The sequence below is a fragment of the Lycium barbarum genome, chromosome 1 (genome assembly GCF_019175385.1).
Source record: "Lycium barbarum isolate Lr01 chromosome 1, ASM1917538v2, whole genome shotgun sequence".
NCBI lineage: Eukaryota > Viridiplantae > Streptophyta > Magnoliopsida > Solanales > Solanaceae > Lycium > Lycium barbarum.
Window position 1 is genome coordinate 139,357,326 of NC_083337.1, and position 14,948 is coordinate 139,372,273.

General features: G+C 32.9%; 2 protein-coding genes across 2 annotated transcripts; one reads left to right on the forward strand and one right to left on the reverse strand.

Annotated features, from left to right (window-relative positions):
* Positions 1–3,823: 3,823 nt before the first annotated feature.
* On the forward strand, positions 3,824–6,477 carry LOC132639740 (rhodanese-like domain-containing protein 14, chloroplastic). Its single transcript, XM_060356165.1, has 6 exons — positions 3,824–4,136; positions 4,418–4,464; positions 5,068–5,160; positions 5,374–5,512; positions 5,646–5,748; positions 6,198–6,477. The coding sequence occupies exons 1-6, from the start codon at positions 3,941–3,943 to the stop codon at positions 6,310–6,312; spliced, it is 693 nt and encodes a 230-aa protein (XP_060212148.1). The 5' UTR covers positions 3,824–3,940; the 3' UTR covers positions 6,313–6,477.
* A 1,869-nt stretch (positions 6,478–8,346) lies between these two features.
* On the reverse strand, positions 8,347–10,799 carry LOC132639747 (AAA-ATPase At2g46620-like). The gene has a single exon (XM_060356173.1). The coding sequence runs from the start codon at positions 10,145–10,147 to the stop codon at positions 8,600–8,602; it is 1,548 nt and encodes a 515-aa protein (XP_060212156.1). The 5' UTR covers positions 10,148–10,799; the 3' UTR covers positions 8,347–8,599.
* Positions 10,800–14,948: the final 4,149 nt, after the last annotated feature.

A 14,948-nucleotide genomic window follows, 5' to 3' on the forward strand; every position in this document is an offset into this window, starting at 1 on the left:
GGTATATTTGGACCCATAATATAACGACAGGGGTATATTTGAACCCAACGTATAATGAGGGGTATATTTGGCCCTTTTCCGTTTGCAAAATGGGTGAAATTTTTTCTTACTCTCAACTTATAATGTTGTGGGAAAATGAAATTTCCCCCCTAACTTTAAGCAATAGATATCTTATATTTTGATCATTTGAGAAATTACATCATTTTGTTCTTTTTTAATTTACGCTTTTAGTTTCACTCTACAAAAAATTGAATTTTATTTTGTAGTAAACGTAATTGATTAATGGAATCAAATGTAATTACTAGGATTATGCCCTTTGATGAATTGAAAATGCCCAAACATACTCCTAAACATTAAAGGTCCAAATATACAAGAATGTGGCTTCCACCGTTAACATATTTGGACCTTTTTAATTGTTTAGAGGTACATTTGAGACATAAGATAACACTTGTAGCTTCTATAAGCCAATAGATTATATAAGAAAAATCACAAATGTTACCGCTAATTTCTATAGATTTTATACAAGTATTTCTATATTTGTTCTTTAGATGAGTTCATAATCACAATTTAAGAACCACTAAGGGCTCGTTTGGTTGGGGAACAAGTTATCCCGGGATAACTAATCCCGAGATTGTTATTCCACTCTCTATGTGGGATAAAATAACACTCTAATACCAGGATAACTAATCCCGGGATTAGTTATCCCGTGGTTTTATTCCAACCAAACATGGGACAAGATGATACTAATTTTTTATCCCGGGACTATTTTTACTTATCCATCATACCAAACAACCCCTAAGGGTATAATGGGATGGTCGAAACGCCTCAACCATTAACAGGAGGTATCGAGTTAGAGCCCTATTGAATAGAAAATATTTTGGTAGGGAGCTTTTCCTCCTTTTTAGATTAGTAGGGCAAGTGAGTTCTGATAATTATCTTGAAAAACAATTTATAATAAGAATATCATTTCAATTATAGGCGAAAAAGAAACTATAAGAAAGTACATTGGGTTGAGGCCTTGAGGGTGGGAGGAGTGATTAATAATGTGAATGATAAATAGACACATCTTAGGATGTGAGAAGAAAATGTCTCTAGTTCAATGTTAAAAAAGAGAATTTGAAAAATGATCTTCACCTCCAAAATAATGAGCCGATAAGCCTACATTTTACAGTGGTGGAACTAGAAGAAGGAATTGAGACTCAAGTGAATCCCCTACGTCAAAACTTTATAGATGAGTAGGGCAAGTGAGTTCCGACACCAGATGCTTAGATTGAAAAACAATTTATGGTAATACAATTATCATTTCAATTATAAATGAAAAAGGAATTATAAGAAAGTAAATTGGGTTGTGTTGGGGATTGGGGGGTGGGGGAACATTAATAATGTGAATGATAAATATACATAGCTTAGGATGTGAGAAGGAATGTCATAGTTCAATGTTGGAAAGAGAATTTGAAAATTGATTTTCACCTCCAAAGTAATGGGCCAATAAGCCTATATTTTTCCGCGTCAAAAAGTTATACAACATAAATGGCGTAAGAGTAAATTTTTTTGGTTGTTGTATACAAGTTGCTGAATCCATTTGATAGAAGAAAAAATTGTAGTATAGTGCTAAAGAAGATTTAAATTACTTTAAATTACAAGTCCAAATCCACAAATGTTCCAATTTAATTACAGTTTTGCATTTTAATAAATTCCCACCAGTTCTGGTGGTTTTATTAAAAATAAAATAAAAATCTAACACCCTTTGTTAGAATGATTAACTTTTCTATGCAATTCTAGTATATATGGTTCTGCCTTTAAATTACTCCTATAAATTACTCCTATGAGTGGGGTGTCAATGGTACGGTTCGAACGGTTATTTTATAAAATTTATACCATATCAATTTTTCAATTCTTTTATTTTGTATAACCAAAATTAGGCTTTTCAGAACCGTCCCATCATCTCGGTTTTTCTTCGGTATCGGTACGATTCGGTTAATTATTCGGTATTTTATAAAGAAAACGTCATGTAAAAGTCACAAGTAGAAGTTGTACACGATACCATGCATACTTGTATAAGACTTTGGCAAAAACTCTCTAGACATTTTATTGTTTAAAAAGTAAAGAATCAAGCAAACATGAATCACAATAAGAATAGAGATCCATCCCACTATTTTATAGTAGTGTAAGATAATATTAAATAAAGATAAAAAATTTAGATCACACGAGCTGGAAGTAATCAATCAAGATGAGACATAAGAACTAAGTCTAATAAGATTCGATATCCAATAAAAGAATTTAAATCATATGAGAGGAAAAATATCTAATACCTTGTAGCTTGTTACTCAAGATCGTTGGAATACCTTGTAACTTAGTGGTTACCGCTCGAGGTGCTAGAACTAATTAGTTTCAATAGGGGTAACATAGCAAGTTTCGGAATTAGGACTTTAGTGTTAATTACTTGTTGCCGACTTGTAGTCATTTCCATCACCCCAGGCACAGGAAGAAAAAATTTAATGTTTTATTAATTTTAAACTTAATATATAAAATATATTTTACACATATAAATGTGTTCGGTACGGTTGGCATTTTTTTCGGTTTATTTTTATAAAATAAAAAAATCTACCCAATTTTTCAGTATGGTTAAAAATTTATATAAAAATAGTCGATTTTATTAAAAAATCCTAATAATCGGTTAGATACGATTCGATTCGGTCAGTTAAGTCGGTTTTTAAAAAACCATTAACACCCCTACCTATGAGGCAAGATAAATAATAGCAACCCAAGTAATACAGTTGTATCTCTAACTCTTGAGTCAAGATTCGAGTCACACGTAGAAAGGGGTGGACGTTCGATTTTTCGGTTCGGTTTTATCAAACTTCGGTTTGGCTATTTCGAGTTCGGGTTTTTGAAGGTGGACACCGAACACCGAACCGAACTAGTTCGGTTCGGTTCTTTCGGTTTCGGTTTTTTAAAGTTCGGTTTCGGTTTTTTTAATTCGGTTTTTTTGATATAATATTAGAAGAGATTCCATTGACATTAATTCATATTCTCAAAAGCAATAAAACATAAAACTGATAAATTGAAATCAAAATCAAACAAACAGGATACATAAGAACAGAAAACTATAATCATGACATAGGATTACTAGGTGTTATATACATACCGGAAGAATAATTAAGAAAACACATAAAGAACATACATTAATCCTAAAGAGACATCCTAGTTACCTTTCTTTGTTAAGGATATTTGATTTTTTTCAATTGAAGTGGAAAATTAGGGATACAAATGCAAAAGAGGACTTATTACAATTGAGTTTTTTTGCTTTAAACTTAATGGGCCTGGACTATTTTTTTTTTGGATAATGTATTAAATTTCGGTGCGCGTTCGGTTTTTCGGTTCGGTTTTATCAAAGTTCGGTTCGGCTATTTCGGTTTCGGTTTTTTTATGGTGGACACCAAATACCGAACCAAACTAGTTCGGTTCGATTCGGTTTGTTGAAGTTTTGGTTCGGTTCAGTTCGATTTTTCGATTTTCGGTATTTATGCCCAGCCCTACGTAGAATACTGTTATATTCCTGAGGGTGAGATTACAATACAGAGGGCGTGGATTATAATCCTTGTAGAGAGAAAAGACTGATGACGTGGAAACAATGAAATCCAAATAGCCCCACTGTAGAATACTGTTATATTCCTGAGGGTGAGATTACAATACAGAGGGCGTGGATTATAATCCTTGTAGAGAGAAAAGACAGATGACGTGGAAACAATGAAATCCAAATAGCCCCACTGCCTTTAAACTAGCACCACAAACTCAGATTGCCCAAAATATCCACATTTCTCTTGAGATATTTCGAAAGAAAGACAAAAGAGGAAAGCAAACACATCAAGTTTGCTTCTCTCAGTCTCTTGCAATAATTAGAATCTGTAGCATCTAACATTAATTGTTCGTAACTAATATGGCTGCTCTAACTTCAGTTAGTGCAGGCTCATCTTCTCACCGTTTTTATTCTGTACCTCATACTTCTTATTCTTGTGCCAAAGAATGTGTTACATATGGCTTAGCTAAAACAGTAAACAGGAGATTCTCATTGAGCTACCACCCTTCAACCCTCAGAATCAGAAGTGCAGCTACTAAACCTGCAAAATCACCAGGTACACAATCCCCCCCCCCCCCCCCCCCCCTCTTTTTAAGGCCAATCAATACGTATAATGGTGGTTACGGAGGCGGATTTAGGATTTAAAAATTATGGGTTCGAGTGCATATTAACCAAATTCATTTGAATTATTGGGTTCGAATATATTATTTATACTTATTTGGTGAATTCCGAATCCCGTAACTCATAAGCTATATCCGCCTCTACTGGTGCATCAAACTATAAAAGCAAAGTGCTTTTGTGTTTTCTAACTACTTTTGTGTTATTTGTGTGGACTAGCTGAAGAAGAGTGGTCAACTAAACGTGCATTTCTGCTTGAGAAAAGGGTAAAACAATCTCTCTTTTTTTATCTTCAAGAATATATATGCTAGTTTTGTCATTAGCATTTAGAATCATTAATGCTTATCAAGAATTGATCAAGATGTTCTTTAATTCAATTTCGTGCAGACAACGCTTCGGTAAAGTGAGGCAGAGCTCCTCTCTTCAATATAAGAAACATCGAATCGTGATGTAATAGAAAACAATGTACACCTTACTGATAAACTATTTGTTGGGCGTGGGAACAAAAATCTCATATTTCGTTGAAAAAAAGGATTTTAAAATTACGTGTTGAAGACAGTATTAGCACCACGGAGGAGCTGTTGATTACATTTTGAGAAAGATACCTCATATTTTCTGATTCCAGGAACTGCGTTCCTTAATTTCACCCCGCATAAATCAGCTTCCTATTACTTCGTTTTTCGAAGAATACAACTAGTAATCGAATAGCATTCAATAAGAAAATCTTGTTTGTCACTTCTATCAGTTTCGCCATAACTGGGCCGGGTGGAGGTCTAACAAGGCATAATAAGTACTAGTTTAGGACTGAGACATATCACATACTATTAGTTTTTGTTGTTATTGTTGTAACAAATGCATACAAATTTCAGGTGAGGAGTGTAGAGGCAAAGGAAGCATTCAGACTTCAGAAAGAGAACAATTTTGTGATTCTTGACGTACGACCTGAGGCCGAGTTCAAAGAGGTCAGTTCCATGATCATAAAGGAGGTAGTCTAAATTAGTCTGCTAATATAAAACATGAAACTGATCAATTACCACCTTCAAGTGAAAAAGAAAGAAGAGGAACAAAAACAGGAGCAGCCAGATATCCCAAGATTATATGATTCTGTTTCATCAATAGTAGTAATTCAATTTGAAATAGACTTTGCTAATTGTGGTAATTGCTTGGGCGTGCAGGCTCATCCAGAAGGAGCTATTAATGTCCAGATATACAGGTTAATAAAGGAGTGGACAGCATGGGACATCGCTAGGAGAGCTGCATTTGCCTTTTTTGGCATTTTTTCAGGAACTGAAGAAAACCCCGAATTCATACAACGTAATAATCTGTTAAGAATACTCTTCCATATGTTTTTCCTATCTGGATTAATTCATAGTATCATTTGATAAGTAATGTATGCATAGTATATTTCCTTTTACCAAAGAACTAACAATTTGATATACTCAAGCAGTTGTGGAATCTAAAATAAAGAAGGATGCAAAGATAATTGTGGCTTGCTCATCGGGGGGTACAATGAAGCCAACCCAAAATCTTCCAGAGGGCCAACAGTCAAGGTTCCTCATACTGCTCTAATCATCTTTTTCTTTACACTTTTTTTATTTCCTATTTTAACATCTTCATTAGGAGTACTATTTAATCTCAAACAACTTAGTTGGACGTCCAGAAGAAACTTGATAGAAGAGAAATTCAAAAAACTAACTACATTCACAAACCATGTTAATACCACATTAGAAGTCGACCGGACAAGTTAATATTTGAGCCGGACAGAAATTATAATACAGAAGCAGAACACGTAATTATAAGTTTAACGATCCTTCAATAGCACCCAGAATTCATATCTGTCTACATCTTTCAGAGAGTACGAATGTACATTTAATTTGAGATTAGTTCAAAGGCTCGTAAGTAAAATTATGATATGGCAAGTGTGCATTGGGAAATTTTTGTAACTCTTAACAGAAAATAAAGGCTTAGTACTAAAATTTGCTTCACTCACCTTTTGCAGGTCGCTTATTGCTGCATATTTGCTAGTTCTGAATGGTTATACTAACGTGTTTCATTTGGAAGGAGGGATCTATAACTGGTACAAAGAAGAATTACCAACAGTCTCTGAAGAATGATCAAGTTCAGTCAACTGAAACCACCTAAACTTGGATAAGAATGCTGTACCATTTTGCTTTTGTACAGAGAGAGAAGGCGTTAGAAATCAAACCCTCCTTTTGCTGAGATTCATATTGTAGATTATTAATTTTTGAGTGTTTAATGCATTTGCATTGATGTGTGCATTACCATTTCTAACAGACAATCTCCGCGTGTGCATATACTTTCATGTGTTAATAAAGTAAAAAAGTGCTCTTACTTCTAAGAAGTACAAAAGAGTTACAAAAAAATGTGTTCTGTTTTAGCAGCTATGATTTGCTTCTATTAAGGCATGGCACAAGTTGAAACTTTAATAAATGAAGAAGTACATAACAACTAGGTTCTAGGAGTCTGTTGCCGTCTTGAAGCGTCAAAGAAAGTTGTTGCGGTTGACTCGGTCAACAACACATTAGTCGCTCCGTCCCAAATTATATGACACCGTTTGATTTGACACAAAATTTAAGAGAAAAAAGGAGACTTTTGAAATGTGGTCTAAAATAAATTTTAAATATTTGTGTGGCTATAAATCATTTCATTATCGGTAAGAGAGGAATTTTGAAGTTAGAAAAAGGCGTCATTCTTTTTGGAACAGATTAAAAAGGAAAGAATGTCACATAAATTGAGACAGAGAAAGTAGTAGTAAATAAGGTTGGATGATTCGTCTGTCGCGATAGTAACTCTAGGCTGCTATTCTTGAAAAGGAGTCCTTAAACTCTCCCACATATTCTAGTGTTACATCTATTTATGATTGCCAAATTGATTAAGAATAATCAGTTACAACAATCATGTTCAATTTCTTTCAACAACTTTATAATGTGGAGCCATACATTGGCTTGGTTTACAATTATAGTCAGCCCTGGATGGTGCGTCAATCGTGATGGTACGCTAAGTCATTCGCTGATTCGGTCTACAACACAGTCAGTCAAATTTAGTGGTGTGTAAGTCGCAATAGCCATACTGATGCGTCGAGTCGTACGTGTTGCCTTGTTGGACTGGGCGCAGAGACAAAGTGCTCCTTTGTTCAATTGGCTAAGCTAAAGGATAGCTATTATACCTATACTGGTCATCCACAGGGAAGTCAACAATTATGAATTAACGGGTTTCAATTCTTTTTCGAATGATCTTTCAACATCAGTTACGATTTGAAAAGAAAAAATAACTACACAATAATCTCATTTGTTGTATTTATTGATCTCTTATATTTTTTTAATCAATATCTTACGAAACAGGATGTCTTTCTAACATCAATTTGTAATGAGTCAACACCAAATCTCCCTCCTTCCATCTAGTTACCTATACCTTATCACAAGTGATAATCAATAAAGGTTGCTTGCTGCTATGTAGTGTGACTGTGACCTTAACAGCTTTCTAATAGTTATTGGAAAAAGAAAGAACCACGGAACTCCCTTTATAAAAATGTTATATGCTATGGAATCTCAGTTATATCCTCTTGCCTTTTCTTCACCTATCATATTTGTTTCTCTTTGTTTTTTGTGGTCAAAGATGGGCATGAAATATCAAAGTTCAAAGGAGCTACGCTTTGTGGAGGAAAATGTCTAAACCTTCTGGAACATATGAATAATAAAATTAACTATCACAGGATGAATGAGTTGATGATGTTCCCTGTGGATCATTGCTTTGACTGCTCCTTCTGTAGATATCTAACTAAATAAATGTATATAGTGAGTCAAATTTGCCGTACATATATTCAGAATAATCGTTAAAGATGCTAAAAAAGTTAGCTTGTTCAACTTGTCAGTGCTATATTATATTCTTGACATGTGACCTTTTTGGTTTCACATTACTAAATGAAGGGCTCCAAAGCCTATATATTTGACTCAGGAGGAAAATAATTTTGCAAGACTTTTACTTTTCGATTTTTTATATGCATATTAGAGCTATCACTAATAGTTAGAAGTGATGTAAAGAACGTAATTAACATTATTATTGAAGAATTAATTTAATGCTTCAAAAAAGTGAATAAAGTTCATTTGCTTAGCGAAAAGGAGACAATATCAGATAGAGCCATCAGTAAATTTCTAAAACTCGAATCAAATAATAGGACAATAATGAATCCTACATACATCAACTCATGTGAAAGTCTCACTGTCTCACTCTAAATTTACTTTTCATTATTGGAACACTAAAGACACAGATGATTATCTAACAAAGGGTCCATTAATTGTTGGATCCCCAAAACTAAAATTCATGTCACGCCTATTTGAACAAACACAATTTTCATGCTAACTAGCTACCATGCCTAGAATTTTATTTTTCGGAGGTATCCAAATCGAAAGATTGGGGTTTCTTCCTACTACTCTTTATTCTTATAAGTCCATAGAATTTTCTAAGCTCGTTAACACTTTCCTTGCCAAATGTACCCGAATCAACCGATTCCCCCATGGGTCGAACCGATTTAGATTTGAACAATCCTTGTGGTTGTGGTTCTGGATACGTACCTGATTCACCCGATTCCTCCAGGGGCCGAACCGATCTAGATTTGCTCAACCATAGTGGATGCTTAGGCGCTACGTTGACCTCATTGTTACTCTGTATCGTTTCAATTTTATCAGATGTCTTTATCGAAGGAACGAGCTTACTATTACTCTGATGACTAGAAATCACCAACCTCAACGCCCTACTTGGCGAACTCCGGTTCGATATCATGATTTCACTGATCTCAGCCGGACTCAAAACCGACCCAGTTTGAAAATTTTCCTCTACCTGTGGGAAAAGCTTGTGATCTTTCAAACCTAAATGACTACTAGCTAAACTTTTAAATGCATTGAAATCACATAAAGGGAAGTATATCTGATGATCAATTCTTCCAGGCCTTAGAACCGTTGGATCAATCTGATCTTTGTTGTTCATTGTGAATATCATAATTCGCTCATCCCCACAGCACGAAAAGATACCATCCATGAAGTTGAGAATAGCAGACAAGCTTAGAGTCGTTGATTTGTTACATAAGTAACTATCGAGATCTTCGATGACTATCAACGACTTATTTGTGCTCTGCAAAAGAAGTAGTTTTAAATCCGAATCATCGGAGATTTTTGATAAATCGACGTTGTACACGTCGTAGTTCAGGAAATTTGCTATTGCTGCAATAAGTGTTGATTTTCCTGTGCCAGAAGGTCCGTATAGTAAATAATTCCGTTTCCATATCCGTCCTATTCGATTATAATGCTGCTTTGACTTTAGAAACGTTTCTAAATCAGCTTTTACCTTGTTCTTCAGATCATGTTCCATCACGACAGTGTCAAATGTTGCCGGATGAGTAAACGGCACTGCTATCCACTTTCTATTTCCATCCGTTTCATCGTTTAAGTTGACGAACAATCTCACTTCCTTTCTCCTCTGCTCGATTTCATCGAATTTAGCGTGTATGTGTTGAAGATAAGGACGGAGAATTCGACGTTTATCGTTCCTCCTTATCTTCAGGACAAATGATTTCAGACAGGTTTTTTCATTCTTTTCATTGATCCAAGTAACTCTGGCCCCGAGGAAACTATCAACGATGTTCTGATTGGTGTCAAGAACGAGGTTGATTTCATTGGACTTGTTTCCAGAGAAAAGGTTGGTGAAATCGGAATCTTCAACACAGGGTAAAGAATTCAGGTAAGTGCTGATTTTTCTATAGAGTTGATTTTCTTGCCTGTTGTGGTTGAATTCAGGGACTTTGTAGAACTGGTACACATAACATTTGTCTTCTAATAAACGTAACCATTTCTTGAAAATGTGAAGTAGAGAGGTTTTTGATACAAACTTCAGAAGGAAACACAAAGGAATAATTGCTAACAAATACAGAAACATGATTAAAAGGTGTAAAAGGATAAAGGGGTAATGAGACAATCACACAGAGTAGGATGAACAAAAGTATAAAGAATTTAGTAGTACTAAATTATGAAGGGATGGGCATTTGGCATGTTGAATAATGAAAAGTTGAGTCTTTTTAAATGGCTTAGGTGTTTGGTTTGAACCTAGGGAGATGGCTATAGCCCGGCATATGGTTTTCTAAATTTTTTAATGTTTTCAAGAGAAGTGATAGGATTAATTGGTCAAATAAGGAATATGGATTTTGTCTGTCATTTGAGCAGTTTTCTAATTTTTCAGCTCTTTGTACACTAGCGGGCACTAGCCGTGCTTATCTGACCATATAAATTCGTTTTTCGGGAACTCAACATTTAATACTCCGTCCATTTTTATGTATTGACTTGACACGTTTATTAAGGAGCTAAAAATAGAATGTCAATTTTACTATATTACCCCTAATTATTGTTAAATAACCTAATGATTGAAATAAATAATACATACTTCAAAAATTGTGCAGTCACTTAAAATTCCTTGAACTTTCCAACTCAATAATTAATAATAAGGATAAAATAGGTATGAAATGGTAATAATCTCTTGAATTTTCAAACCGGACAAGTAAAAATAGACAACTAGTTTTGTATACAGAACAAGTAAAAATGAACAGAGGGAGTATTAAATATTGAGTTTAAAAGCCAAATACGTAGTCTTTAAATATTTTATATTATATAAGTGTAATTTAACTGGTAATAGTACATTATTGCTCTATTTACTAAATAATTACTATTGAAGTTGCAATGAAGAGTTTCTTGTTGTTATAGATCAACTGAATATGATGGTGTAAAATTATTTATACTCTCAGTGCAATGAACATAAGCTGTTTTTGTTTTCCCCTTGTGTTTTCGAACTGGAGAATTCGTTGTATACTGCTATATTCTTTTTGTAGGACGATAAATGTATTTCCTTGTTTCTCCTAATAAGATGAGCTTATTTTCCAATGTTACTTATTTGGACCAGATTTTTCTTGTGTTAAATATCATACTCAAAATACCCGGCGGACAAATTTGGTTGTTACAAATTGTAGGAGCATCTTTTCTATTTCTGCAACTATACGCGCGTACTACTAGTTTTTAAGTTTAATCACGTTTTTGTATATGCTATTTGATACTACTATTTTAATTTCCTGCTCATCTGTGTTGACTATAGTATGTCTCATAGTTGAGCAAACTTAAATACTAATGTGTCTTGTTTCAATCATTGGTGCTTTGTTTTTCTTTCGTCACAGAATACACGATATTAACAATGAAACTATTAAATTCTATATTAAGTACGATTTTTTCAAGCATTTTACCTATAAATGTTGCAATTTAAAGTACCTTTTAGGTAATTTACAAGCATATACAATTTTTAAGAATATTTTTCAAATCAATGTTCATGTTCACATAAAAAAAAAATTAGTTAAGAGCATGTAATAAGGGAGGAGAATGACGGAGAAATCTATAGTAGGAGTGTTAATGCTGATGATTTGGTACTTCTTTTGTTCTATATTGTATATAATGCTCTCTTTTTTTTTAAAATGTTTTTGAACTTTTTTTACATTTAAAAAAAAAAAAAAATGTTTTAAACCTCTCATTATATCTTTAATGACATATAAGTAGTTCACAAATTTGTCCTAACATGTTTAAGAGCATAAGTTCGATCAGTTCTAATTATAATTTTTCTATATATTAAAAGTCTTTCTTCTTTTCTTAAATTTCATGTATAGCTAGACGCTAGTAGAACCATTATCAACTGAAATAGCACAAATATCACATCACGAAATGGTATGAAATATCTGGTCCATTTGGACTATAATCTCTTTTCAACTGCGTACGTCTTATCCTACGACAATCATAGGCTAAAATGTAGTATAGTGCGTCTGACATCAAGAAAGATTGGTAAAACTTTTGGTCTTTTGCAAATTAAAACACGCCTCTAAAGGTTTTGAGAAGATGTACTGTGCTTGGATCATATTTCTATCCATTCCAGAAAAAAGCGCCAAATGGACACTGGGATCTGCTTTTTGTGGTGAGTTAGGCCAAAGTAAGCATGATGCATCTTTTAAAACTTAGACCGACTTTAATCCTTTTTGTTTAAATTAAAATTAGAGAGTTAGGTTGTCAATGGTCCTTTTTCTCTCCCGATAATATCCTGCCTTATATTGGTATAAGCCTGTTAACCGGTTCTACCCGGCCCGAACCGGTAACCGATTAGAAAATTGACCTGTTACCGGTTAATCGGTTCCGGTTAATTGGGTGGAAATGTCGAAACCAGAACCGGCCGATTAAAAACGTAAAAAAAACATTTTTTTTGTTTTTTCTTACGTATATGTATATTATAGTATTTCTTAGTATATTGTAGGTATATTTATATATGTTATATAAATTTATAACTAAAGTTTATATATTTACTAACTAACAATATATATATATATATGTATGTATATTAAGTTATATGTATCATAAATTAAGTTTATATATTTACTAACTAAAAACTTATGAATATTATAAAATTTTAGATTTTTTTTTCTAAGGTTATAACTTTCTATTTTATAACTCAAGGTCAAGTATATGTATATTATATAAATATACTAATATATATACACTTGTTTAAGTTATTTCCAAATTTATAAGTTAAGTTACCATATAACTTAATTTTTTTTTCTAAGTTTATAAATTTCTATTTTATAACTCAAGCATGTGTATATTATAGGTAGCTAAGCATATAAGTTAAGTTTTTTCTAAGTTTATAACTTTCTATTTATAACTTAAGTATATTTATACTAGATACACCTAAAATATACTAAGAATATACTTAAGTTATAAAATATAAATTTATAAACTTAGAAAAAACTTAACTTATATGCTTAGCTACTTAATATATATATATATATATATATATATATATATATATATATATATATATATATATATATATGTGTGTGTGTGTGTGTGTGTGTGTGTGTGTGTGTGTTTAAGTTATATGTATTATAACTTAAGTTATTTTTCCAAGTATATAACTTTCTATTTTTTAATTTACGTAGATGTATATTATAAGTATATTCTTAGTATATTTTAGGTATATTCCTAACTTAATATAAGTAAGAATATGAACACAAGTAAATAAAAGAAAGCTCAATGAACTATATAATTTATTCATTAATGGATAACATTTATTTCCAAGTTGTAGTTTTTTTTTAACTTACAAATAATACATGAGTTGCAAAAAAGTAATACAAGAATAAAATCAAAAAGTGTGAATCATTTCGCTAATCTCCTCAATATTATATTCGGTCATTGAGATATCCTCAAAGTCTTCCATTTGGTGTACTCCACTTGCTATCAAATCTTCAATCTCTTCCTCTTCGCCTTCCACCGCTTCTAAGTTTTGGTTGCGTCGCTCCGATCTAATCCAATCGCGAAGGCAAACTAGTACTTGCAAGCTAAATCCGGATAATGAGTGTCTATGGTCTCCAATTTATTGTCTTCCTTGGCTAAATGCACTTTCCGAAGCCACGGTTGATATTTGAACCGTAAGAATATCTCAAGTCATTCTTGAAAGTATCGGATGACTCGCCTTATATTTCTTCCATCATGCTAAGACGTCCAAATCATCTAGTTGGTTGATATCCACATTTGTCTACATCAAATAAAGGTGATATTCATCAAAGTTTGCATTATGAGAAGGAGTTAGATGTGAATGTAAAACTTTTAAATTCGACAAACCCGACAAGCCCTTTTTTCTACTTTGAGAAGTAGTAGGGCGTGAAGCAACGGGTGTAGCACTTTCTTCTGAAGTAAAATAATGAGTAAAAGCTTTTCTAAATTCGGCATCAACCGCGATCTCGGCATCAAGTAAAGATGGTTTAACTCCCTCGGAAATTTCTAAATATTTATAAATTTGGCCAACCAATTCTCTAGTATAAGACATTTTAAAACAAGGATTTAAAAGAGAACCCAATATAAATAAAGTTGGGATGGGAAAAAATACTTCTTAAATTTTGTTGTCATAGAAAAAATAGTCGCTTGATAACCGGATTTATCTTTATACTCATATAAAACTCTACCTATTTTCGTTAAGTACGCTAAAATTTCGGTGACCGTGGGATAGAATTGTCTAGAAAAAGCAAGAATTGCATTATAAACATTTTGTAAAAGTTCAATACAATCCTTAACATCTTCCCAATCGTTATTATTTATCCACTCATCACTTTCCGTATTAAAATGGTTGTGAACTTGTTGTATGAGAATCCTATAATCATATGCTTGTTATAACATAATGTAAGTGTAGTTCCACCTAGTGTTAACTTCTACTTGAATTTTCGTAGGTCTAAGGTTATTTTGCAAACAAGAATTCTTAAAATCTCTCATTTTTTACTTATTAGCATTACAAAAAAGAAAAGCAACCGCATTTCTAACCCTTTGAATAAAATCTTCAAAATAGTCAAGACCATCTCTAGCAATCAAGTTTAAAATGTGACAACTACATCTCACATGAAAAATATTTTCTAGCGGAGGGTTTAATTCCTTTTTTAAAAGACCAACCGCCTTTGTCTTATTAGAAGCATTGTCTAAAGCAATACAATTTTTTTTTTATAAATGTTAAAAAAATTCATAATAGTTGACATTGAATCCGCTAAAAAATTTCTGTTATGACGACCTTTCCCTTCATCATATAAAAAAGTTATAATTCTTTTTTGCATCACTCAATTATCATCAACCCAATGACATGTAATAGCAAAAAAATTTAACTTGTTAAGACTAAG